Consider the following 24026-nt stretch of genomic DNA (forward strand, 5'->3'; position numbering starts at 1 on the left):
GAAAAGTGTAATTTAACCAGGTTTTCTGTACTGTGTTTTATGAACACTAGGTAATGTTGTCTCTAACACAGAGGTCGGTTTGGACACTGCAGTCCTGTACTGAAACCGAGCGAGGTGGCGCAGTGGTTAGACACTGGACTCGCATTCGGGAGGACGACGGTTCAATCCCGCGTCCATCCATCCTGAATTAGGTTTTCCGTGATTTCCCTAAATCGCTCCGGGCAAATGCCGGGATGGTTCCTTTCAAAGTGCACGGCCCACTTCCTTCCCCGTCTTTCCCTAATCCGATGAGACCGATGACCTCGCTGTCTGGTCTCCTTCTCCAAACAACCCAACCCAACCCTGTACTGAACGTGGCCCTATTGGAGGTCCGAAGCCCCGCGGGATTAGCCGAGCGTTCTAAGGCGCTACAGTCATGGACTGTGCGGCTGGTCCCGGCGGAGGTTCGAGTCCTCCCTCGGGCATGGGTGTGTGTATTTGTCCTTAGGATACCTTAGGTTAAGTAGTGTGTAAGCTTAGGGACTGATGACCTTAGAAGTCAAGTCCCATAAGATTTCATACACATTTGAACATTTTTTTTTAGGTCCGAAGGGGTTTTTATGCGACCATTGCTGTTCACAGTATACAAGGGTCACCCCAAAAGAAATTCACAACATTTTTTTTCAAAAATACAAATTCTGTTCCACATCTTTGCTATTCAAGTACTTCATAGAAACATCCTTCCGACCTCTCTCTCTCTCTCTCTCTCTCTCTCTCTCTCACTCACTCACTCACTCACTCACTCACTCACTCCTTCCCCCCTCCCCCTCTCCCCCATTTTTTGAGTCATCAGTCTTCTGGCTGGTTTGATACGGCCTGCCACGAATCCGTCTCCTGCTCCTACCTCTTCGTCTCAGAGTAACACATGCCCGCTACGTCCTCAGTTATTTGCTGTGCGTATTCTGACTTCTGTCTTCTCCTTCAGTTTTTGCCCACTGCAATTCCACGTACCACGGAGAGAGACAAGATGGGAGACAGTGTTAAAAAGACATTGCCTCAAATCTTGTTGTGGTTGTAGATCATCACCACCCCATTCCATCGTTTGGGAAAACAAAAGCTGAAATCTAATGCAAAGTGAGTTTTAACGAGAACTAGCCGTGTGAAGATGAATTGTAATGTTCGAAACCGATAACGGCGCTATTTAAATAAATAAATGGCATTGTACAAAGTGGCTGGTTGCTGTCATCTTTTATGTAAGAGCCACCGTTTATTTCGTACGCAGACACGGGCTCAGAATGTGAGCAGTATTCCATGATGTTGTAACAGATGTTCTGTCACCCTGTCAGGTCTTCTTGTCACTGTTTCCCAAATGCTCGTTTCTTCAGCGATTGCCGGCACGGTAACTCAGCGTGTTCGGTCAGAGGGTTTAGCTACCCTGTGTAGTAAAAAACTGAGTGAACGGATCAACGAACAACCTGAACGAGTGTCATCGGACGTCCGCCACGAAGAGATTCAATGAATAATATAGAACAAAATGAGATCAACAAAAAAAAAAAAATAGTGGTCAGCGCGACAGAATGTCATTCCTAAAGGCCCGGGTTCGATCCCCGGCTGGGTCGGAGATTTTCTCCGCTCAAGGACTGGGTGTTGTGTTGTCCTAATGATCATCATTTCATCCCCATCGACGCGCAAGTATCCGAAGTGGCGTCAAATCGAAAGACTTCCACTCGGCGAACGGTCTACCCGACGGAGATCCTAGTCACACGAATTTATTATTATCGTATCAGCGCACCTGATTTGCAGAATTTTTCTCTAGCACAACATCTCGAACGCTTCGACTCTATTCTGTTCCGGTTTTCCCCACAGTCCGCGTTTCAATACCACACAATGCCCTCCGCTAGCGGTTGGTGGCGGGGGTGAGGGCGAGGGGAGCAGGCAGTCAAAAATGTTGTGTGAGAACTTCCATGGTTATTAGAGACCTCATTATCTCACTGGTGGAACTTCCTTGGGAATATTTCCAGAATCAGATTTTCACTCTGCAGCGGAGTGAGCGCTATTCCTTGGGAATAGCTGTATTTGTGAAAGACGAGATTTATTTGTAAAAGCTTTTGATTACTTGTTCGAGGTATTGTATAAAAACTTCAGGCTGGGATATGTCTCCCCCGTATTCGCTAATATCAAGTTAAATACGACCAATAATTGTTTGTGAAATGCGACGATGAGGTTAGTCTTCGTTTACCTGTTGTCGTTGCTTCGTATTCCTGTTTCACAGTCATATTACCAACAGTCGACTTGGTATGCTTTAAAAAGGTTGAAATGTTCCTGACGGATGTGGTAATCACGTGACTCTCAGAGTCACTGAGCTGTCCTGACAGATCCATTCTGCAGTAACTGCTTCTCTGCTGCCAGCACACACTGGTGCTAAAACTCGAGAGTCCTTCCTTGCATCGGGGATGGCAAAGGTTCAGCATTTTGTTTCTAATCCTGCTTCCCCTGTGTGTTGGAAAACTTGTGGCCTCTCCTGTGTGGACTGCCATCAGGTTGTTTAGTTTATATGTGCTCGTCAGTGACTGAGTGGAGCACTGATCTCTCAGCAAATCAGGCCAACGTGTAGTCGTCCTGCGATGAGGTTGCCCCACTTTTTCGTAAAAGGTGCGAGCCGAAACCCAGAATCTGTGTCTCAGTTGTATGACTTACTTTTACTGTCAACACAATACTGCCCGCCTCCTTTTATACTGACGGATCCTCCTCTCTTGACATCTAGTCGTAAATTCCGCATTACATACTTTTGGTCGGACTGTGTGGAGAAGATCCAAGGAATAACAGTGCATTTTAGTAAGCGGTCCAGTGGCAGAGAAGCGTTGTTCATAACAGCATGGTTTACTGTTAAAACCACGAGAACTTACGTTCCTAGAAGAGTCAACCAATATTGTTTCCGCCTTTATAAATCTCAGGAAAATATCACTAAGATAAAATCAAAGAGATTCGGAGTGTTACCAACAGTCGATATTCCTGCACACTATTTGTGACTGAAGTAGCGAAGGGAGGAAGGAAAAGTGGGACAGAAGTATCCTTCGCCACCTTAAGGATGCCCTCATCTGGCTCCGATCTTTGAACGGATTTAGCCAGTCAGTTGTATGGGGAGCTACAGTTTAAGGTGGACTTTGAACCCTGGTGCAACTTGATGTTTTTTGCTTTAATAAATCAGTGCAACACATGAAAGAAGCAGTAATTGACAGAAGAAAGCACGTGACTTACTGTGGACGGTACCTTAAGTGCTGTACCCATCCTTCATATTATTAAGAGTGCGTGTAGAAGTCGCTTTGACTTTGCAATTTAGTTACCTACCATTTTAATGCCCACCTTTATTCTTCATTTAGAAACGAACCATCTGCTGATCTGATGGTTACATTTTTTAAATTCGAGGCTGTAAGAAGATATTGAAATAATTTTGTTCCCCTTAGTGAAGAAACTGCAAAAAGGTGGGAATTTAAGGAGATGGGACCTGGATAAACTGAAAGAACCAGCGGTTGTACAGAGTTTCAGGGAGAGCATAAGGGAACAATTGACAGGAATGGGGGAAAGAAATACAGTAGAAGAAGAATCGGTAGCTTTGAGGGATGAAGTAGCAAAGGCAGCAGAGGATCAAGTAGGTAAAAAGACGAGGGCTAGTAGAAATCCTTGGGTAACAGAAGAAATATTGAATTTAATTGATGAAAGGAGAAAATATAAAAATGCAGTAAATGAAGCAGGCAAAAAGGAATACAAACGTCTCAAAAATGAGATCGACAGGAAGTGCAAAATGGCTAAGCAGGGATGGCTAGAGGACAAATGTAAGGATGTAGAGGCTTATCTCACTAGGGGTAAGATAGATACTGCCTACAGGAAAATTAAAGAGACCTTTGGAGATAAGAGAACCTCTTGTATGAACATCAAGAGCTCAGATGGAAACCCAATTCTAAGCAAAGAAGGGAAAGCAGAAAGGTGGAAGGAGTATACAGAGGGTCTATACAAGGGCGATGTACTTGAGGACAATATTATGGAAATGGAAGAAGATGTAGATGAAGATGAAATGGGAGATACGATACTGCGTGAAGAGTTTGACAGAGCACTGAAAGACCTGAGTCGAAACAAGGCCCCGGGAGTAGACAACATTCCATTGGAACTACTGACGGCCTTGGGAGAACCAGTCCTGACAAAACTCTACCATCTGGTGAGCAAGATGTATGAAACAGGCGAAATACCCTCAGACTTCAAGAAGAATATAATAATTCCAATCCCAAAGAAAGCAGGTGTTGACAGATGTGAGAATTACCGAACTATCAGTTTAATAAGTCACAGCTGCAAAATACTAACACGAATTCTTTACAGACGAATGGAAAAGCTCGTAGAAGCCGACCTCGGGGAAGATTAGTTTGGATTCCGTAGAAATACTGGAACACGTGAGGCAATACTGACCTTACGACTTATCTTAGAAGAAAGATTAAGGAAAGGCAAACCTACGTTTCTAGCATTTGTAGATTTAGAGAAAGCTTTTGACAATGTTGACTGGAATACTCTCTTTCAAATTCTAAAGGTGGCTGGGGTAAAATACAGAGAGCGAAAGGCTATTTACAATTTGTACAGAAACCAGATGGCAGTTATAAGAGTCGAGGGACATGAAAGGGAAGCAGTGATTGGGAAGCGAGTAAGACAGGGTTGTAGCCTCTCCCCGATGTTATTCAATCTGTATATTGAGCAAGCAGTAAAGGAAACAAAAGAAAAATTCGGAATAGGTATTAAAATCCATGGAGAAGAAATAAAAACCTTGAGGTTCGCCGATGACATTGTAATTCTGTCAGAGACAGCAAAGGACTTGGAAGAGCAGTTGAACGGAATGGATGGTGTCTTGAAGGGAGGATATAAAATGAACATCAACAAAAGCAAAACGAGGATAATGGAATGTAGTCGAATTAAGTCGGGTGATGTTGAGGGTATTAGATTAGGAAATGAGACACTTAAAGTAGTAAAGGAGTTTTGCTATTTGGGGAGGAAAATAACTGATGATGGTAGAAGTAGAGAGGATATAAAATGTAGACTGGCAATGGCAAGGAAAGCGTTTCTGAAGAAGAGAAATTTGTTAACATCGAGTATAGATTTAAGTGTCAGGAAGTCATTTCTGAAAGTATTTGTATGGAGTGTAGCCATGTATGGAAGTGAAACATGGACGGTAAATAGTTTGGACAAGAAGAGAATAGAAGCTTTCGAAATGTGGTGCTACAGAAGAATGCTGAAGATTAGATGGGTAGATCACATAACTAATGAGGAGGTACTGAATAGGATTGGGGAGAAGAGGAGTTTGTGGAACAACTTGACCAGAAGAAGGGATCGGTTGGTAGGACATGTTCTGAGGCATCAAGGGATCGCCAATTTAGTATTTGAGGGCAGCGTGGAGGGTAAAAATCGTAGGGGGAGACCAAGAGATGAATACACTAAGCAGATTCAGAAGGATGTAAGTTGCAGTAGGTACTGGGAGATGAAGAAGCTTGCACAGGATAGAGTAGCATGGAGAGCTGCATCAAACCAGTCTCAGGACTGAAGACCACAACAACAACAACAATAGTGTTAGTATGCTCAGTTCATATAAATACTGGCAACTGATGTCACGGTTTGCAGTCGGTTTGACGGTTCTTCATCAACGGCGCTGGCCACAATACTGACCTTCCCTGTAACAGAACAGAGTGCGACGCTGGGCTCACGTGTTCGCCATTCTCTCTGCTGTCTCGTACCCTGTTCTACGCGCTCTCAACGACTGGATCCATGCGCGCCATTCTTTCTGGATGTTGTATCTAGTGATATTAGTAGATTATTATTAGCGTGTGTTTAACGTTCCGTCGTTGCAGTAGTTAACATAATAGCAGCATTAGTTCAGATTTATACGCTGCTCCACACTAGTAGAGTCGAAATTATACAGACGGCAGAGGATCCTAAATGCATTACTTGACATAAAAAACTAATTGTCGGAGAGGATATTTATTTTTTATTGACATAAACCACCAATACCTCTCGGCAACAAACATAATCTTATGACAAAAGTTCTAAGTGACGTCCCCCAGTCGTAAAGCGTGCATTACAACGACGCATGAAATTTTGCCACATTCTCTCAAGCATCCCCGTTGTCTGTCGTTTCTACTGGTGTTTCGTCGCGGTGCCCAAAATGAAACTCGCCCGAAAAATATTTCATGCACCTTAATACGGCAACCCTACGTACATCATCCACCCCGGCTGCAAATGTGTAAATTGGGTTGCATATCGTAAACTGCATGAAATATTTTCCGGGCCAGTTTCGTTTTATCCACCCTGCATATTGACAACTTCATGTAATGACTCAGACATAATCCTTTATGCAGCCCTGTTGGTAATCTCATTTTTACTTCATCCCCAAACCAGATCCAAATACATCAACAGGAAGTACCTGCATCAGTGCATTATTTCGATCTGATGATCGGGCTAATAGGAAACGCGTAATGTATGGCTATTGACCAGTAAAGTAGTAAATAATTTTGGCGATAAGACTGAAAGAGCTTACTAATAGGACTTCATGTAAACTCAAAGAAAAAATACACCGTAGACGCTTTACAGACGATTGCTTCCAAGTTAGTGCCGGGAACGCCGATGCAGAAATATAATCTGTTTGCAAACACGTGCCTCATATACCCTCTAAGATCAAAAGCATCCAGACATCCCTGTGTAATGTGTAATTGACTACTAGATGTGAATGGAGGGGGCGGGTATAAAAAGAGGCTGGGAGTACTGAGTTGTCAGTAGAGAAGCAATAACAATAAAATGAGTCGGTCAGAAGAGCTCATTGATTTCGAACGTGCGCTAGTCATTGGGTGTCACCTGAGTAACAAATCCATCATGAACATTTCAACCCTTCTAATGCTGCCCAAGCTGACTGTTGGTGATTTAATTGTGGAGTGGAAACGCGAAGGAACTATCACAACTAATCCAAGACAAGGCATACCTCGTATACTGACGGACGGGGGATTGGCCAGCATTGCAGAGGGCGTTGTAAAAAATCGCATGAAATCAGCAGAAGGAATCGCTCGTGAAGAAGTTAAAAAAAATTATATCATCATCGAGCTGTTCCTCATATGCCTTACATTTCTATAGTCAGAGTTAAGTGACGCTGCAAGTGGTGTAGTGGGAGACGCCACTGGAAAGTATTTTACTGCGCTTAAGGAAACTCTACATCGTTCTGGGTACCGTGGAGAACAAGTTTCGGAAGATGATTGATTGCATCAGCATAACAATGCTGTCGTGAAGCAGCATCTGTGACGAAATAGTCTGTAGACGATGACATTTTTGAAATGGATTGACCTGCCCAAAGTCTTGACCTGTATGCAAAATGGTTCAAATGGCTCTGAGCACTTTGGGACTTAACAGCTGAGGTCATCAGTCCCCTAGACTTAGAACTACTTAAACCTAACTAACCTAGGGACATCACTCACATCCATGCCCGAGACAGGATTCGAACCTGCGACCGTAGCAGCAGCCGCGTGGCTCCGGACTGAAGCGCCTAGAACCGCTCGGCCACCGCGGCCGGCACCTGAATGTAGTGCGACACATATGGGGGGGGGGGGGGATGAGTTCGAACGTCGACTTCGCTCCAGAACAACTGATTAGCTGAAATGTTATCAAACACTGTCTACAACGATGGCTTTCTCAAACAAGTTCCTGTTTTAATGAGTTGAGTGTTATGCATATTATGTAACGATCTTCTCTGATTTCTTCTCCTGAGAATGAATGGGCTCTCAGTCCTCCACAGACATTCATGCACTTCACTGATAACGTCCCTAGCAGTGTTCAAGACGAAGGGGACATACACCATATTAATGTCAACTAACAGGTGTCCAGGTACTTTTGATCGGCAGGTGTACATTTCTCATTCGAAAACTGAAGCCGCATGAAATATTCACTTCTAAAAATTAGGAGTTTCTGTCGTCTATAACATTGAACATAGGAGTAAAGGTTTGGTTAATCTTTCTAGGGAACTAGCGGCGGTCGTAAAGCAGATCGCGGAAAGTCTAGGTGTAGTTGGCCACCAGGTACTGAAATCTGTCCCTCCCGAACCAGAGGGAAAGTACGTAGGCTTCCTCGGCCGGTGTCTGTCTTATAGTCTACGCCCTGAAGGAGCCGTTGCAACACGGCCGAAACGTCGGTTATTTTAGTACTCTGCTTCTAGTATTTTATAAGATGACGCGGCAGTAGCTCCCAGAAGACTGTTTAATGAAGTGAGGACAGTCTTTTACCGCTTCGACGCCACCTGCTCAGAACGTGCGCTGCGCACTCGCTGCCAGCCGTACTTACAAACCGGGAAACACGTCACTGATCAATCGTCTAGGTGTAAGTTATTAATTGAACGACTGAGCAGAGCCTTCACTTGCAGATAACAAACGTTAGTTTATTCCTTCAGAAACGTTCTCGCTCTCGAGTATCTCAAATATTTATCCCCAAGCAGTCGGAAATTATCCTGTACGTATTATGTTTCGTCGTCACATAATTTTAATTTGTTATTTTAAATATGACGTGCCTTCAGTTACCATTTTACTTCCCTTATTACGACACTCATGTCGTTACCTACATTGCGTCTACGGTCAATGTCACATCCATTATATACTTACCGATGCAAATGAATAATGTGTTTAAGTTCAAACGCATCGACAGACGTTCGATAGGGTAGCCGTCTAATTACAAAAGTCACGAACTGATATTTATTTGATATGTAGTTTAACTTGGTCAATAATTCTGTATCTCTTACTGCTTTTCCTGGGACCTTTTGTTTAGTAGTAAAAAGCATGTATTAGGGGACACATTACTGCGAAGGGATGGGAAAAACCGACCGGTTAAGACTGATATAGGTTTTCAGTTCAAAATAACCGGCATTTTTCGTTATTTTTTGGTATCGATTATAACAGGTGTTTCTTTTATTTTTGGCTTGTGATAGGGCAAAAAAAGAAATATCAATTAGCCACAACAGTGCTAATTTTTTTTGCTCTTAGACAAACTTTCGTTAAAAAACGAGTAATTTTTATTTGTAAAATTCCATTGCTTTGAAATATTGCGTTATTATAGAAAATGGAAAAATGGTTCAGTGCTATTTTAATAACAAACGACAGAAATGAGCAACAAACACATGGCATACGGATTGGAACTGCAGTGCTGTGGCATGGCCTATTGGATGATACGCGTGTGCATGCAATCTGCAAGACTTCTCCCAACTGGCTGCAAGACTTGTCCCATGTGGTCTGTACGGTAGTTTCTCGCTGTTATCGTCGGACATCAGCTGTATTACTTAATGTCGCCGGCCGGGGTGGCCGAGCGGTTCTAGGCGCTACAGTCTGGAACTGCGCGACCGCTACGGTCGCAGGTTCGAATCCTGCCTCGGGCATGGATGTGTGTGATGTCCTTAGGTTTGTTAGGTTTAAGTAGTTCCAAGTTCTAGGGGACTGATGACCTCAGAAGTTAAGTCCCATAGTGCTCAGAGCCATTTTTGAACTTAATGGCGCCATTCCTAGTCTGGACGTCATTTTACGGAGTGAAATGTCCCATTTTCTTTAAAAGATTAAGAACGGTAGGAGGCACAATAAATTTGCGACATCATATAAGGAGAAAACTTAACATTTCATTCATAGATGACAATAAAAGTAGGAAGTAGCTCCTGTGTTGTCTGTGTCTACATAATATGTATTTATCTGGTTATAGCTTTTGAAAACGCACAAATTAACCTTAAAAATAGAGTACTTCAAACTCAGTTTTCACCCTTTAGCATAACTGTTCCTAAAGCCCAATTAGTGGTATGACCCTCGATTAAAATATGATTTTTGAGCAGAGTTCCATAAAATTAGAATTAGTAGGAGAATACTGGTGATTCTTAGTAGTTTTCAACCACGTATCACTTTTCGAGAAAAGCACCGAAGGGTGGACGCATTGTTTTATTTGCCTACTACATATTTTGATTCCATGTATCTTGAAACAAAGGGAGTTAAAATTATTCGATCTTTATTCGATATTCATGTTTGTTACAGGAAATAATAGGAATAAAAAACCGAAAATCAGTTAATTCAGAAGCCAGTTATTTTAAGCGGTTTTAACACTCAGGTTAAACTAGCGTTGGAAAAAAAAACTATATAACTGGAAACCGAATGTTTCAATGATAACCGCCATCCCTATCACTACTTAATATGCAGATGGTGTATATCAGTCATCGTTTAAATAGGTAGCTAAAATATTTAAACAGACAATACTACACAATGTGTTACGTTTTTCATGATGACTGCTTTTGACATACGAAGCAGCTGCACAATAAGGTTACACAGGCTGGATAATGACTTGATCCCAGCAGTATTTTATTGTTTCGCTACGTATGTAATGACTGTGGAGCGTAAGTTGAAGAAAGTATTCTAATAGCTAAAATTAAGAACTCGACACTGGTGCACCAGTCAAACAAGTACTCAAGTTAGTGGTAGTGAACCTTACATCGTTGCAGAATCTAAATTGCAGTTTATAAGTAATAAAAATTAGTTGATCGTCTAACTTCTGCGCTTTTATGTAACCAAAGAATTACTTTTGATGCAAGTACAGTTTATATGAACAAACATAAACAATTATTGTTGTTATTTTGTGCTCAATAGAAAGTTTTTCATCATGATCAACGGCAAGCGTTTTCTGTTGTTACTGATAAGTGCGTTTTTAGGGGACTCTGGGAAGACACTGATCGCATACGTAAAACGGGGTTTACGCGGGCACATGTCTTTGGCGCACGTTGACTTAAACACGTAAAGATGCGTGTGTGGACACCCAAAATCGCACTCGTCGCAACTGGCGCACTTAGAAATGGGACTTGAAGCCGGGTCTACTTACTTGCGCATGTTGGCTTCCCCGCACAAGTTTTTCATGGTCTTCGCGACATGGCTCTTTATGTCTGTTTTCGTCCGTTCGAGAGTTGAGATGGCGCAGATTTAGTTTCCAAGGTCTGAACTGCAATGGCAATGACAAAAAAGTGGCCATCACAGTATACTGTGCAATTTCGGGAACTCTATGAAGAACTTTTAATGCTTCATACATTACATCCAGAACTTCAGGTATGTACTTGGAAATGGTAGACTTAGGGATGCGGTAAGCTTATTTGAGTGAGGTAAGTGAATCGCCTGAAACAAGATACCTTTAGGCAACTTTACACGAGCAGGAATAGCATCCCACATGAGAGAACCTTTTCTCTGAATAGTGCCTACGAGTCTCAGTAAATGTTCAAAACTAGATCTGTTCAATCGAAAATGCTTCGTCCTCATTTTCCAACTCAGTAATTAGCATTGTAGACGTTCGCAACTTATTTCTTCTCATAATCCCTATTCAAGTGTTCTGTAGCTTTTTGAATTGCCATTAAAGCCACGACTCGAATTCCTGCGCGTATTAATTGAGTTGGTGCCATGTTGAAAAGCTTAACTGGACTTGATAGGAGCGAAAATTTTCACACCCATGGGAACAGTCAATAGCGCGGGTTGATGTCAGTTGTCACTCGTAAACATGCCAGTGCAAGCACCGCTTAAGGAAAGCGATCGTTATGAAGTAACGCCCGACAAGGACGCAACACACATAACATACAGGTAATGCAGGTATGACTATAACTGATCAAAGCTACTAGGAAAACTGCCGTAGTTTAGGCTTCCATGTAGTTGTCTTCGGTAGTTTTACAAGTATAGAAAAAAAGATTTCTCCGTCACTACATAAAATACAATAAAAGTGATCAAGGAATTGTCACGTTGACATTTAACAAAGACACTGTTGGCAACTTCAGCGTGACAATTATTGAACTGTATGAAATAAAATCGTCATAACTTCTGAACGGTTTGTGTTAGGACGTTCAGACTGCATGGTTCGCCGCGGGGCAGGATGGTTATTAGTATGTAGACATAGTTTCGTTTAGCGACGAAGCCCACATTTATTTGGATGGGTTCGTCAATAAGCAAAATTGGCGCATTTGGCGGACTGAGAATCCACTTTTCGCGGTGGAGAAGTCTCTTCACCCTCAACGGGCAACTGTGCGGTGTGCAATGTCCAGACACGGAATAATCTGTGCGATGTTCATTGATGACACGATGACTACCGAACAGTATGTGAAGGTTTCGCAAGATAATTTCATCCCCATTATTCAAAGCGACCCTGATTTCGACAAGATGTGGTCCATGGAAGACGGAGCTCGACCCCCATCGAAGCAGGAGAGTGTTTGATGTCCTGCAGGAGCACTTTGGGACCACATTCTGGTCCTGGGGTACCCAGAGGTCACTGGCAGGGGCCTCGATTGGCCGCCATATTCTCCGGATCTGAACACATGCGACTCTTTTTTTGTGGGGCTGTGTACAAGGCGTACAGCAATAATCCCAAACCATTTCTGAGCTGAAAAGAGCCATTCAGGAGGTCAGCGACAGCATCGATGTCCCGACACTTTGGTGGGTCATGCAGAATTTCGCTATTCGTTTACATCTACATCCATTCTCCGCAAGCCCCCTGACGGTGTGTGGCGGAGGGTACCTTGAGTACCTCTATCGGTTCTCCTTTCTATTCCAGTCTCGTATTGTTCGTGAAAAGAAAGATTGTCCGTATGCGTCTGTGTGGACTCTAATCTCTCTGATTTTATCCTCATGGTGTCTTCGCGAGATATACGTAGGAGGGAGCAATATACTGCTTGACTCCTCGGTGAAGGTTCTCGAAACTTCAACAAAAGCCCGTACCGAGCTACTGGGCGTCTCTCTTGCAGTGTCTTCCACTGGAGTTTATCTATCATCTCCGTAACGCTTTCGCGATTACTAAATGATCCTGTAACGAAGCGCGCTGCTCTCCGTGGGATCTTCTCTATCTCTTCTATCAACCGTATCTGGTACGGATTCCACACTGCTGAGCAGTATTCAAGCAGTGGACGAACAAGCGTTCTGTAACCTACTTCCTTCGTTTTCGGATTGCATTTCCTCAGGATTCTTCCAATGAATCTCAGTCTGGCATCTGCTTCACCAACGATCAACTTTATATGATCATTCCATTTTAAATCACCCCTAATGCGTACTCCCAGATAATTTATGGAATTAACTGCTTCCAGTTGCTGGCCTGCTATATTGTTGCTAAATGATATGGGATCTTCCTTTCTGTGTATTCGCGGTACGTTACACTTGTCTACATTGAAATTCAATTACCATTCCCTGCACCATGCGTCAATTCGCTGCAGATCCTCCTGCATTTCAGTACTGTTTTCCATTGTTACAACCTCTCGATATACCACAGCATCATCCGCAAAAAGCCTCAGTGAACTTCCGATGTCATCCACAACGTCATTTATGTATATTGTGAATAGCAACGGTCCTACGACACTCCCCTGCGGCACACCTGAAATCACTCTTACTTCGGAAGACTTCTCTCCCTTGAGAACGGTTTGTGTTAGGACGTTCACACTGCATGGTTCGCCGCAGGGCAGAATGGCTATTAGTATGTAAACATAGTTTGGTTTAGCGACGAAGCGCCATACATCGCCAATGATGAGAGGCGCGTCAGTCTTTTTGTAAAATGTAAACTTTCACGGTCGGAATTGTCACAATTAATAAAATATTCCTGGCTGCTACGCCGTGGTCTAAGGGATTTCACTACAAAACCGGTCGTTTAGTCAACATCTACGGAGGAAATTTTCAGTGGCGAGGCAGGGTGTGAATCGGACATTCAACGAAGCTACGATCCCCTCTGAAAATGTCCTCCGCAGATGGTGAGGAAACAACGGGTTTTGAAGTGAAATCCCTTAGGTCACGGCATAACAGCCCGTGTTTGCACGCCTACTAATTTATGTTTCCATACAGTCACCCTGTAGGAAAGAGCTAATATAGCAATTGATAGCCTCAATACGTGTTTGACGAGTGTGGACGGTGTGGTGTGGGCAGTACGTGGACCTGGACGAGTTCCTGTCGGAGAACGGCATCCCGGTGGAGGGCCTGCCGGGCACGCAGCACCTGAAGCAGGCGCAGCAGCAGCAGTCGCAGCAGCAGGCGCAGCAGGCGCAGCCGCCGCAGCAGGCGCTGCCGGCGCCGCCCGCGCCGACGCCCGCGCCGCACCACGCGCCGCAGCACCCGCTGGCGCACCCGCACCCCCACCCCCACCAGCACGCGCACCCCGCGGCCGCGCCCGTCGTCGCCGTGGCGCCCGGCCCGGGGCCCGCGCCCACGCTCGACCTGGTGGCCAAGCGCGAGCGCTCGCCCAGCCCCTGCGAGCCGCGCACGCCCGACACCGAGCCACTCAACCCGCCGTCGCCGGCCGACTCAAGTAAGTACCGCACTCTGCTACTCTGCTGCTACCGATCCCGCTTAAGGGGGGTGGGACCGGGGTCAAAAGGGCCGACTTGGAGCACGAGAGGCACCACAGGACATTTTATTTTCTACATTTACATTTACAAATAAATGCATAAAACTTTGTCAGCATGACCAGGAAGGATTCAGGATTCACACTCGTAGCAGTGGAAGTGCATAAACATAACAAAATAATTTTTTTTTAGATATGAAATTTCACCATTTTTTCACTTACTGTTGGCTGCATTTGTTGCTATAGGTACATTTCTCTTCACAAGTAAGAGAGATTCTTTGATGAATTTTGCACAGCATATAAACCATACTTACAGGTGTGTGAAACTCTAGAATTTTCCAAATCTGTTAAAAACTAGCCCGCATCTCGTGGTCGTGCGGTAGCGTTCTTGCTTCCCACGCCCGGGTTCCCGGGTTCGATTCCCGGCGGGGTTAGGGATTTTCTCTGCCTCGTGATGGCTGGGTGTTGTGTGCTGTCCTTAGGTTAGTTAGGTTTAAGTAGTTCTTAGTTCTAGGGGACTTATGACCACAGCAGTTGAGTCCCATAGTGCTCAGAGCCATTTTGTTAAAAACTGTGGTAAAAATTGAGTTAATCAACTACAAAATTTGATTTTTTTCTAAACATAAAGTTTAAAACGTAACAGCTCATTCATTTTTTCATAAATTAAATAGATTCTAGTGTCTCAGACACCTGTAAGTATGGTTTGTATGCTGTGCAAAATTCATCGAACAGTCTCTCTTACTTATGAAGAAAAGTGTACCTATAGCACCAAATGCAGCCAATAGTAACTGAAAAAATGATGAAATTTCACATGTAAAAAAAATTAGTTCGTTGTGTTTTTGAACTTCCGCCTTTACGAATATGAATCCTGAATCCTTCCTGGTCATGCTGACAAAGTTTTATGAATTTACTTGTAAAAGTATAGACAGTGGAAATTAAAACCGCCCCCCCCCTTTTAAGCCATTCTCAAGGGGCCTACACGCTTTCTATTAAACTGGCATCACACGAACGACTTTCTTGTGCCATTACTATACTGAAGTGTCCAAAGTCGTGGGATAGCTACAAGCACATATACAGGTGGCGCGCCGGCCGTTGTGGCCGTGCGGTTCTAGGCGCTTCAGTCTGGAGCCGCGTGACCGCTACGGTCGCAAGTTCGAATCCTGCCTCGCGCATGGATGTGTGTAATGTCGTTAGGTTAGTTAGGTTTAAGTCGTTCTAAGTTCTAGGGGACTGATGACCTCAGATGTTAAGTCCCATAGTGCTCAGAGCCATTTGAACCATTTTTGAACAGGTGGCGCGGTAGTAGCGCGTACACAAGGTATAAAAGGCAGTGCATTGGCGGAGCTGCCATTTGTACTCAGGTGACTGATGTGAAAAGCTTTCCAACGTGACTACAGTCGCGCGACGTTGACTGATAGACTTTGAACGCGGAATGGGCATGACAAAGGAGTTCCCAGTAAAAGTAGGGTTACATCAAGTGTCTGCGCTTACTCCCTACCTCTTTGACCTGATTACGGATGTGCTGGTGAAAGATGTGAAGAAGGAAGCGCCGTGGAATATGATGTTTGCGGATGATATTTGTGAGCAGAGCGTCGACAGACTTGACGAAAAGCTGGAGGATTGGAGGAAGGCACTGGAAGAAAGAGGGATGAAAAGTAGCAGGACAAAGTCAGACTATTTAGCACTGAAGGATGTGCAGACAAGGTCTTGCAACATCCAGGATGATGTGCTGAAATCGGTCTGCAAATTTAAATACCTGGGGTCGTACATACAGAAGGACGGAGGACTGGAAAGCGAGATACGACATCGAATAAATTGCGGTTGCAACAACAGGAGGAAAATGAGTGCATTGTTGTGTGACAAGAAGGTGAGCATTCGGTTGAAAGGAAAAGTGCACAAGTCGGTGGTAAGGCCTGCTATGATATACGGTGCACAGACATGGCCAATCACAGTAGCCCAGGAAAGGAAGATGGAAGTGGCGGAAATGAGGATGCTCAGGTGGATGTGTGGGGTAACAAGGAAGGACAGGATTAGAAATGAATTTGTTAGAGGAGCTGCGAAAGTGGGACCCATGGGGAAAAAGATACAAGAGAGCAGACTAAGGTGGTATGGACACTTATAGAGAAAAGGGGGAGAGTATATCGGAAACAGATATAAAGATTGAAGGAGCGAGAAGGAGAGGAAGACCGAAGATGAGGTGTAAGGATAAGACATCCGGGGACCTAAGGGATAAAGGATGGAAGAAGGAAGAGGCAATGGTTAGTGTACTATAGAGGAGAAGGATCCAGAAGAGCAACGCCGACCCTACGTGACGTGGGACAAGGCGACGGTAAAGAAAGAAAGAACGCGGAATGGTAGCTGGAGCTAGATGCATGGGACATTGCGTTTCGGAAATTGTTACGGAATTCAATATTCCAAGAACAATAGTGTCGAGAGTGTGCCGAGAATACCGAATTTCAGGCATTACCTCTCACCACGGACAGTGCAGTGGCCGACGGGCTACACTTAACGACAGAGAGTAGCGGCGTTTGCGTACAGCTGTCAGCGCCAACAAACAGCACTGCGTGAAATAACTACAGAAATCAATGCGCTAGGATAGTGCGGCGGAAGTTTGTGTTGACAGGCTATAGCAGCAGACGACCGACGCGGGTGCCTTCACTAACAGCACGACATCGCCTGGCCTGCAGCGCGTCTCCTGGGCTGCTGACCATATCGGTTCGACACAAGCCGACTGGAGTTTCGTGGCCCGGTCAGATGAGACCCGACTTCAGTTGGTGAGAGCTGAAAGTACGGTTCGAATGTGGCGCAGACCTCACGAAGCCATGGACTCGAGATGTCAACAACGCACCTTGAAAGCTGGTGGTGGCTCCATAATGGTGTAGACTGTGTTTACATGGAGTGGACTGTGTTCCGGCCTATCGACAAGCGCCGGCACGAAGACGAAGAACACAAGAGCAGAGAAGGCTGTGAAACGACATCAGCCAATAGCTCGGTGACTAATATAACCGCCGTTCCTGCCAGTCTCTGCGCCACTAGCAGAGCACTATGAAACTTGTATTCAATCGATTCTGATCTGCGCAGCTGGTTTTGTCCTCTTGATGGTATGAGTAAGGGAAACATATCATACCCAAATTATTTCTCAAAGCGAACAGCCAGGAAGGGGCCATACACACATATATAATATAATAAATGTATGACACTTATTGTCAGACCCAGTTGAAATTTTACAGTTAATACATCGCCCTTGTATCCCCTGATTTGATAGGAAACATTCGTGCAGTAGCCTTCTACGGACATGAAATGAGGAAGAAAAAAATAAAATGAAAACAGTAGTCGGGTTTCGAACACGGGGCGCAAAAGTATGAAGCCGCTATGCTACCAACTGTGCCAAAGTTTCAACAAAACTAGTTATGCCCTGAAAGACATATAAAATGTCTCAGAAATTTTGACTGTCATTTTCTCAGAAACGGTCAAGTATCCATGAGTAAGCTGAGACACTTGTTCGTTTTTCTTTTTGCCCCTCTTCCGCTGAAAGAAGTTTCTGGAAAATAGGGTTGTGGCATCTGCCATGTTCGCCTTGGGAGAGTCGCTTGTTAGAAGTTGGCAATGTAAAGCCCGTCGTCTCATCCATAACACAACGAGGATGTGCTAAAAGCCAGTTGAAAAGTAAAATAAAATTTAAAAAAAAACTACAAAAATTCTGTTAAGGCACAGTAATAAATTATACGACCACCGAACATGGGGCATGTAGTCTGATACCGGTCTAGCTAAAATAAAAATAAACAATAAAACAAGCAGCCTTTTCTGTGTATATACAAACAATGTCATTCACTAAATTTATACAGGCTGCAGGACACCATGAATGAAAATTTTCATGTTTTGAGAGCTGTATGCTGTGAAGTTTGGTACCTGAACAGTGAAAGTGAGTTTATGAGGTACCATCCTTTTTAGGAAAGTATCTAAATATAACAGAGTGTAGGAAAAATGATAATAGTTTTTTAAAGACTAAAAACAAAACTCATCTTGGATTGTTCTATAAAATTTTGGGCGTGCAGCCGCATAAATTCGACTTCTTCTAATATTTCGGCTGTATACCGCCCAGCCATCTTCGCAGCTGGACGGTATACAGCTGAAATATTAGAAGAGGAGGTCGAATTTATGCTGCTGCACGCCAGAAATTTTGTGGAACAATCCTTGCGTCGCGAAAATATGAAGATGCACGCTCATAGTGGATGTTCTTGACAAATTTCCTATGGTAAATGCTCCATACTACCGAGAAATGAGCGAATAAGAAACATGTCGTCCAAAAACTTCGCAACATCCACATTTATCTGCTCAAGAAAATATGTACTTACAAACACGTAAAAACATATTGAGAAGGCAGTAAGTAGCGCTTTTTTACACTATCCTCTGTACCTTTTTTTTCTCTTTCAAAGTACCAAATAAAATAGAAAATTATTTTTCTCATTAGATTTGTATTTTCCACAGTTGAAACGATTTTATTAAAGCATTTACCTGTTTACGTAGTTACGTACGCATAGCGTATGCCTTTTCTCTGTCCAGGTGTTGTAAAACATAAATATTGTTTTGTGTGGCATATTTTCTCTCTCTGGTGTGGGAACACTAGTAAGAAAAATATCAGGCGCTCGTGCAAGGTTTGCTGTCTGTCACGAAAAACAAAGCAAACAACAGACATAAGCATTAAGAAGACACAAAAGCACAATTCCTTTACTATAACAACAGTGAGACGTGAGATTAGTTTAACTTATGATTTTGGGAGACGACGTCATGGTCCCTTGTTCCTGTGCATGCGCACGGTGTCTGCAGCATACTCTCGGTACATTTAATCGAACATCGAAGCCAGTGTCCCACTCGCAATGTGGCTGGCTGCTGATTTACACATAAATATGCGACGCGCATCCACAACGAGTAAGTCGATTTCCAACAGAAAGTCGCCTTTGTTAAATAGCCTTCACTTGTGAAGTCGTATCTGAGCTATAAACCGTACGAAAACTGCAGTTTTGGCGGGCCCTTTGCTTTGCGAGAGACTCTTGTTACGTGACGATAAACTGTGCAATTCTCTCCAGATATCTTACTGAATTTTCGGATGGCGATAATAAAGAGCATGACAGGATCATTGATAAAGTAGTGAAGAAAGTAGACAGCTTTCAGGCCAGGTTTCAGCTGTCCTTTTTTTGTCACCGATTGTCACTTGCACTGCACACTGCACGGAGACTTGGGATCGGAATTGAGGGGAGAACTGGATGTAGCCTACATATCTTCAGTTCAGATAACTTTACAGAGTTTAATTTTGATAAATAATCTCCAGTTAAACCGGAGGTGGTGAGGTCCTATCACAGGAGCTTTGGACCCGAACCCGGACGTGAAATGGTGATGAGATTTGTGACTTCATAATGCTGATTTTCTTGTGCCCCTTTACACGGTCAATCGTGTTGCGTCTACTGCAGCGTCCCCGCCGTTTTATTCCCGTACTGACAGTGAGAAAGTGAGGTTATGAGGGACTATACTTTAGTTACAAAATCTAGGAACAAGCAATAACGATATAGTTTATTAATGACCAACACGGAATTCGTAGTGGAAATTCTTGTCAAAGGTCGTGTGGTAAAGTATTCTCACTCCTGAGAACTGAAGGAATAGGAAAAGTGTTTGCCAAACATTTCAGAACATATACATTTATTTGCTCAAGAAAATATACAGGGTGTTACAAAAAGGTACGGCCAAACTTTCAGGAAACATTTATTTATTTATTTATTTATTTATTTATTCTTTGCCCATGGACTCCAGCTGAAAATCCAGCTGAGAGTATTGGGTATGTCATACAATAGCCTATTAACATCAAGCTTGATTTCAATATATATATATATATATATAAATGAAACAAATGATTAAACAGAAATAGTTCATAATCATACAAAGGTTTTACATGTTTCACGAACAAATAAAGAAAAGATGTTACGTGGACATGTGTCCGGAAACGCTTAATTTCCATGTTGGAGCTCATTTTAGTTTCGTCAGTATGTACTGTACTTCCTCGATTCACCGCCAGTTGGCCCAATTAAAGGAAGGTAATGTTGACTTCGGTGCTTGTGTTGACATGCGACTCATTGCTCTACAGAAATAGCATCAAGCACATCAGTACGTAGCATAAACAGGTTAGTGTTCATCACAAACGTGGTTTTGCAATCAGTGCAATGTTCACAAATGCAGAGTTGGCAGGTGCCCATTTGATGTATGGATTAGCACGGGGCAATAGCCGTGGTGCGGTACGTTTGTATCGAGACAGATTTCCAGAACGAAGGCGTCCCGACAGGATGACGTTCGAAGCAATTGATCGGCGTCTTAGGGAGCACGGAACATTCCAGCCTATGACTCGCGACTGGGGAAGACCTAGAACGACGAGGACACCTGCAATGGACGAGGCAATTCTTCGTGCAGTTGACAATAACCCTAATGTCAGTGTCAGAGAAGTTGCTGCTGTAGAAGGTAACGTTGACCACGTCACTGTATGGAGAGAGCTACGGGAGAATCAGATATTAGCTAGTATCTGCTCCTTCCCCCCCAATCCCCATCAACCATCAACTTCAGCACCTGACTAAGCTTTAGAATGAAAAAGAATTTCCTTTGAACATTTTTATTTTTAAAAATGATGGAAATAAGTGATATTTATTTTTTGTAGGTGTTTTATTAAATCACGAAGTAATGGGTCGATGAAATGACTTCTACTACTTACTTCTAAGAACCTTTTCTTATACAATGATAAGTGCATCTGCTACCTACAACTCCTTATAAAAGAAAGCTATCTTTCCACACTTAGGGTAGATACTTGTTACAGATTATGCTTCCTCTACACCACTTCCCCCCCCCCCCCCCCTCCTCTACACCCTCTTGCAAAATCAACCAAGTTAAAAGGAGTGCACTATTTTCATTGTTTGTAAATCGTCTCTCAACTGACACAAATTGGATGATTGCAGGCTTGCAATGTTTTGTGTCATAGCCACTAAGTAGTAGTAGTAATAATAATATAGGGCAATTATGTAGTTACTGTTGTGTTGCGTTGTCAGTTAGTTTGTTTAATCACTTTACAGTTCAGTCATGGTCCTGCACACAGATTTAATCTATCAAGAAATCTCCCATATGAGCTTCATTAATCACATGCAACAAATTAGCAATGTGCGACAATATGGCTGTGTTACATTTGTCTGTGTGTTAAGTGCAAGTGTGTGTAGTTTGCTTCATTTTGCTAAGCTGACCTAGAGTAAAACTTAACATCAGAATTAGTGGGTATTCAGGGAGCACAAAATACTCTAAAGAGTGAAATTGAAGCCAGAGGTGCCAATTACATTTAGAAGGAATGCAAACACGAAAACAATGACACTCAGATTTTGGTGTAATTAGCATTTTGAAGCTTGTGATTTAGAATTACAAAATCATGGAAAATTTGTAGCAACAATCGTGGTACACAGGGCAGTCGTCCATTTGGTCACTTACATAACTATCTTCCATAATTTTAGTTTGTTAGTTTAAGATATTATTGTTTAAAAGTTAAGCGTCAGCATGTTACTAATATTTTATGCAATTCAAACTTTTAGCTTTGTCCTCAGCACTGTCCCTGGCGTCATCTGGTCGTGATTTCGATCCTCGGACGAGAGCCTTTTCGGACGAAGAGCTGAAACCACAACCGATGATCAAGAAGTCCAGAAAGCAGGTACCTGTAAATATGTGCATTTTTAATAACAGATTACTTTTCCGTTGTGCCAAAACTGTGCACTGTTGTTAGAATACTCTGAAATTTTAAGACCAAATGAGAAACAGGAAAGTCCTCATAGGACAATGTTGCAAATTGTTAAGCTTTATAAGTTAGCCCCTAGATGCATCTAAGTACAATAGCAATTAAGTCTCTTATAATTGGCATTTAAACAGAGTTTTGTTTTGTTCCATTAGTTGAAATGAGACTTTTGGTGAGCCAGGAGGTCCTTGTCTCCTTTCTTTTCTGTGCCTCAGCCAGATGATGCAGATACGCGAAAACACTACACAAGAAGAAAACAGTGTCATATGAGCTTTATACACTAATCTCTTACCTTTTTTCTAAAATAAAAAATCACTATAAGAATCTTTTCTCATTGTGCATTTTAGATAGATGCACCAGTACACTTGGAGAAAAGAAACAGACAAAACTGGCAAATAAAGTGCCAAATAGAATGACATAGACACTGAGAAGGCTTATAGTAAATAATTCTATTTCTTTTAATAACTTCACTTACGTCTTGGCCACCCTTTTATTTTTATCAACCTTCCACGTTGATGAAAAATAAAAGTGGTCAAGACATAAGTAAAGTTATTAAAAGGGCATCCAGATGCCCATCTCATCTTGTAGCATTTTCGTGCAAATTGCAGCTAATTCTATTTCTCTTCCATAATAGCAAGCGGAACATTATCAAGACACATTACAGGTCATTTTGGGCATATTGCTAGCATACCATTAGAAATGACTATATGTTATTAATTTTGTGCATCGACAATTGCATTAACCAGTATTCACTTGTGGGTGACAGGATTTTTTCTTCATGGTGTCATAACAAACAACAGTCCATTATTATACTGCTACACTGAATGTTAAAGTGGTATCAAGTGACTGAAAGTAGAGCAAGAATTCATTTCCAAGCAAATAGTTTTCCAAGGAGAACCTTAATATAAAAAGATTTTTTCATTTGAGAAAACTATTAAATTATAAGACAGAACTTTTGGTGGTTCTTATCTTCAGGAGACAAAATATTGAGTATTAACTATAGATACATATAAAAGAAAAGCGTATGACACTGTCCTAGCTTTCAGGACTATTAGTTTCTTCCTCAGGGAGGAGAGAGTAACTGGAAGAATAGGTCACTCAGACATCAAGGTGAGAGAGATTCACCTACAGTGAGGTGAAAGTCTACCTCATAAGTGCACACAGATGCTTTCAGGACTAATTCAGGGGATCTACTTTAGCTTGTGTTTGTAAATTTGTGGTTTCTCAAGACAACCACCAACTTTTATGGAAGGCCATAGAAACTGTGTGTTCCAGAGTGCTGCATATTATGGTAATAGTATTTGAGGATAAGTTTACAACATAAAGATAATTTCTCTGTCTTGTGTTCACAGACTGAATACTACTGTTCATTTTAAAAGTGTGTTATTAATTACAAATCTCATAAGTGAGTAGGTGTACAATGATTTTAATGAATGCCTGGGACAGTTCCCCATCTTATTAAATAGAGACCTGTTGTTGCAGTCTTTAGTCCAAAGACTGGTTTTATGCAGCTCTCCAGGCTACTGTATCCTGTGCAGTACTCCTCATCTCTGAGCAACTACTGCGTCCAACATCCTTCTGCATCTGCTTACTGTATAAATTTATTGATCTCCCTCCAAGATTTTTACCTGCCACACTTCTCTCCAGTACTAAGTTGGTGATCGCTCGTTACCCTCATCTCCGAGTAACTACTGCAACCTACATGCTTCTGAATCTGCGTACTATATAAATTAAATACCTTGGTCTTCCTCTAGTATTTTTATCTCCCCCCCCCCCTCTCCCGCACACACATACACTGCCCTCTAGTACTAAGATGATGTTCCCTTGATGTCTCAGATTATGTCCTACCAACCGATTCCTTCTA

The 24026-nt window shown here is 42.7% G+C and overlaps 1 protein-coding gene across 1 annotated transcript in view; it reads left to right on the top strand.

The window, feature by feature from the left end:
• LOC126259739 (thyrotroph embryonic factor-like) overlaps positions 1 to 24026 on the top strand; it is a 641028-nt gene that overhangs the window by 603096 nt on the left and 13906 nt on the right. The window contains exons 3-5 of the mRNA XM_049956725.1: positions 13941 to 14071; positions 14204 to 14319; positions 21978 to 22081. Of these exons, the coding sequence (XP_049812682.1) occupies positions 13941 to 14071; positions 14204 to 14319; positions 21978 to 22081 (351 nt within the window). The remainder of the gene's footprint in view (positions 1 to 13940; positions 14072 to 14203; positions 14320 to 21977; positions 22082 to 24026) is intronic.

Source organism: Schistocerca nitens, chromosome 5, assembly GCF_023898315.1.
Source record: "Schistocerca nitens isolate TAMUIC-IGC-003100 chromosome 5, iqSchNite1.1, whole genome shotgun sequence".
Lineage (NCBI taxonomy): Eukaryota > Metazoa > Arthropoda > Insecta > Orthoptera > Acrididae > Schistocerca > Schistocerca nitens.